General features: G+C 50.4%; 1 protein-coding gene across 1 annotated transcript; it reads right to left on the bottom strand.

The window, feature by feature from the left end:
• Positions 1-250: 250 nt before the first annotated feature.
• On the bottom strand, positions 251-2,936 carry LOC146203679 (uncharacterized). The gene has a single exon (XM_084588854.1). The coding sequence runs from the start codon at positions 2,474-2,476 to the stop codon at positions 323-325; it is 2,154 nt and encodes a 717-aa protein (XP_084444980.1). The 5' UTR covers positions 2,477-2,936; the 3' UTR covers positions 251-322.
• Positions 2,937-4,197: the final 1,261 nt, after the last annotated feature.

The raw sequence follows: 4,197 nt of genomic DNA, 5'->3' as shown, positions 1-4,197 counted from the left end.
CGTGAATGGCGAGCGTACCAGTTCATTTACTGCCCGCCTAAGCAAAGCTAGAACCCGCTGCTACAAGTCATACATAAAAGTCAGCATTTGACTTTGGAAACGTCGACCTCACGCAAATCTCAAATAAAGTTCGATAATCTCACTGAGCCCCACCTCAAACATTTGTCAAGTGGGGTTCAACTTCAAAGCACAATTACATTTTTCCTTTTTTTGCGCGCGGAGGCAATGAAACGAGCCACCTGAAATAATCAGCACAACTGATTGACGGGAGTAGCAAGAATGAGTTTATGAGCAAATGATTTATTTCCAAAGGTAAAACGAATTACCTAATGACGTCACTCAGTTTCAGATACTGCGCTATGGCACGGAAACAGTCAACATTGAGATCATCCAGCTGTGTGCTGCCGTCGCCAGCCTCACATACAACTTCCGCCTGCACAACACCAGCAAACACCATGTAGTTGTCCTCCAAGTAGCACTTGGCCCTCTTCACGTCCATGGACACTTGGAACTCAGATTTCCCCGACAGCACTTGCAGATGATCACGCAGTGATGCCGTGCCACACAGTTCGTCGAACGCGGCGGCACAGTGATGTTCGGCAGACGTTGCTGGCTCTTCGTCGAGGCTCATTACGAACCGTGTCGCCTTGTTGAGAAGGTTCAGATTGTGCGCCTTGACGTCGTCCAGGAATTCACCAACCCGTACCACGTCTTTCCAGTCAGAACACTTGACATTAATCATTGACAGGAAGACATTCTCGATCACCATTTTGTGAAGAACACCAAGGACTGCGTCGGATATGCTGTCAATGCACACGATCTGTAGCTGGACCAAGCTCATCTTACGCTGGGCAACCAGAGCAGACAGCTCTTCAGCAGTCTTCGGGGCCAGTCGAGAGGTGACCAAAGAAAGCTTCCTGATGCAAGGATTCTGTGCCAGGGAATCAAAGACATCGGCCAGCAGTGGGGCTGTCTCCTCTCTACAATTGTGCACGTCCAGGTGAAAGGTCTGGAGGCACACACATGCCCGGAGTGCTGTGCAGAGCGCACCAATGACATCTTTCGATGTCTTGCCCCCATAGACACTGCCTCTATCCTCGTATTCAATGTGGAGGGAGTGCAGATAGTGATTCAGTTCCAGTGAGTTATACACAGAGCACAAAGTGTCGTTGGCAGAATCCTCGTGGAAGACCATCACCTTGGCTGCGCATCCTAGTGCCTGTGCAAGTGCCGGGGGTACGAACATCGGTCGGCGTACAAGTAAAGCAAACTGAACACGCCCAGGACTCTCCAGTTTGAGCAGCTCAAGCACGGGATTTCCCTCCTGTATGATAGGTGATGTGCTGTCGACCTCCGGTAGCACGAGGCTTCTTAAAGTCGAGTTGGCAGTTAGAACCGAGCACAACGTGCTGAAAGTTCCTGCTCCCAGGTCACAGTTGAGCAAGCTGAAATGCTCCAAACTGCTGTTCTGGGATAGTGCTCCGAGAATGTGCATTGCCCCTCTGCTTTCAAAAGTGCAGTTTAGCAACGAGAGCGTTTGAAGTTGGCAGTGTCTACGACAAAACTGTGCTAATGCTTCTCCCATTGCGTCGCAAATAGACGTGCGTTTCAGTGTCAGGTGCTTAAATGACAGAATGCTTTCAAATGAGTAAAAAAAATCATTCAAACAGCCAAGGCAAACATTCATTTCATGCGCAAACGTTAAATGCTTGCAGCACATACCACCTTCGCATAGACCCACCAAGGAAAGCTTCTGAATAACCCTGTTGTTCCTGAACACCTCTGCAATGGCGTTGCAGACGGAAGGCCCTGTGCTGTCCTGAAGGGTCAAGTCCTCTAGCCGCTCACATGCGTATAGCGCTAGCAGCAGGACGCCGGCAGATCCCGGAGATAGGTTATTTCCCACGAGCTTGACGCTGCGGAGAGTTTGCCCATTGCTCGCCAACACTTCGGCCACCTTGGGGGCCAGGGCGTCGCTGATAAAAACATTGGTGAAGTCAAGGTCACGCAGGCGCTGCGGAGGACCAAATGCTTGAAGGAAGCCGCCTCCGGGCTCAAGTCTGCTATAGGGATGCAGCACGACACGTTGCACGTTTGGTGCCGGTCCAACGACGAGAGACGACACAACGGAAAGCCGCTCAAAATGCGTTACGTCATATACTCTGACCTCGTAGATGCAGTGGTGCCGTCTGGGCAACCAAGCCATGATGAAAGCGCCGTCGGTTTCGTTGCCGCCCCCGCGGTGCATGTCCATGTAGTGATTTCGATCGTAGTAGGAGCGTAGGCACAGCTTACCCGAATCAAACTCCGTCAAAACTAGCCCTGCCGCCCGCAAAGCCTTGTTCCAAGATGATAGTTGTTCGATGAGCCAGCATTCTGAAAACGCGTGTGCTGAGCAAGAGCGCTCGGTGCTAAGGCCACGTAGCATACTTTCGAGTCTCCAACGCCAAGGGTAATGTTCACTCGCACCGTCCATGGTTCAGGGTTCAAATCGTCCCAAAATACTCCCGCTTCCTAATATCAGAAGTACCACTTATTCTACTGCAATGAAGGGCTGGTACTCACGTTGCCTTGCCTAAAGCGCGCTAGTCCATTCTGCAACCATGAACTCTTGCTTTTTGCCGCACCTTCCGGATCTTTAAATGCATCTCCGCCGATTTCACTGCTTGCACACTCGTGATAAATCACTGGGGCGTGTTGTGCCAGAGCAAGCATTCCGCTATCACTACGTAGAAACTAGCGCCTGCACCTGAAGCACACGAAGCAAGCCTAGCGCGCAACAGCCCGTTGACGTGTCATGGCTCGCCTGATGACTCATCCCATGCGGCTGCCCAGCGCCTCGGAACCTAAACCAGCCGTTTGTCCTCCTCGCCAGCAGTCCGGTGATCTTCCGATGGCTAAGCCTCGCGTCCAATTGGAACGTATTGGACAGTAGGTGTATTCGATTTTCCTGACAGGTCTCGGTTTCCGCTCTGACAAGGGTCCCATGACCTTGCCCGTTCCCGCCATCGTCAGCGATGGCGATGCAGACACCATGACGCCGCGAGCACGTTTATCTCCTGACGTGAATGCAACACTAAAGGCAGATAACAGAAGCACGAATCAATCGATGCTTTTCGCAACGGAGCGCGACATGCCTGAATGCGGAGCGTTTGGCAGAACTCAGCTTGGCAGGGTTTGCTTGCCGTTGATGCTTGCGAAGGTCTTCCAAGGATCTATCTCACTGCGCTCGAAGGAAGACGAAAACGTTTGCAAAATCATTTACAGCAGGCGTTAGCGACAGCAGCACAAAGCGGTTCACTTGGGACGCTTTCAGGTCTGCGTACTGAAAAAAAAAAAAAAAGAAAAAATCTCGACACGATACTATTCCATCGAAAAACGATTCCATGCCATCGCCCTCTGCAATTGGCCGGCGAAAATCTGCATATGTGCATTAAGTTAACCTTCGGGCCGAAGTTTAACTTAGTTTATTTCACACTGGTTACAGGGTTGAGAAAGTAACATGGCGCACGCCTGCGCTTAGAGCCTATGAACGCGCCTCCTCCCGGCCCATTATTATTATATTTTTTTTTTTATTAGAAAGCAGTTGCGATGTAATATGTTGCCAAGCGCCTGTCTTTAGTGCTTTTAAGCACGAAACACTCAATTTTTCTCTCCTATTCTAGACAAATTGGCACGAAAATTCCCCCAAAACAGCATCAACATCAGCGCCGTAATTTTAAAATAAATTACGATTTTTCCTCATTTCCAAATGGTATCAAGGAGAAAACATATACTCAGACGATCATGCCATGTGATGTGGCAAATCTGGTTCAGGAGTTTCTTCCTTCCACCTTGAAGGTGGAGGCTGGAGGCTGGTGAGGAATGCATACATTTAGCTTTTGCCTTGATCTTCCCGTTGCGTCTTTTGAACTTGGCTGTGCTGCTTCTTTTTTTCTCATTCCGGCGCTGTGTGGTTTTTTTCGTGGGTGCAGGGCTTTCTGGAAGGAGGAGGCTGGAGGCTGGTGAGTAATGCATTTTTACCGGTGAATGCCCAGGCATTGCTCACCTACCGAAGGGTGCTTAGGAGGAAGCACCTTCCGGGCCCGGGGATGTACCGAACTGCTTCGATAGCTAGGGGCGCTGGGGTGAAGGTTTCACACACACACACACACACACACACACACACACACACACACACACACACACACACACACA

This window comes from Amblyomma maculatum, chromosome 1, assembly GCF_055883805.1.
Source record: "Amblyomma maculatum isolate TAMU_Amacu chromosome 1, ASM5588380v1, whole genome shotgun sequence".
In the NCBI taxonomy this organism is placed as follows: Eukaryota; Metazoa; Arthropoda; class Arachnida; order Ixodida; family Ixodidae; genus Amblyomma; species Amblyomma maculatum.
Note: the sequence above shows the minus strand (reverse complement) of the source record. Positions and strands in the feature narration are given on the sequence as shown.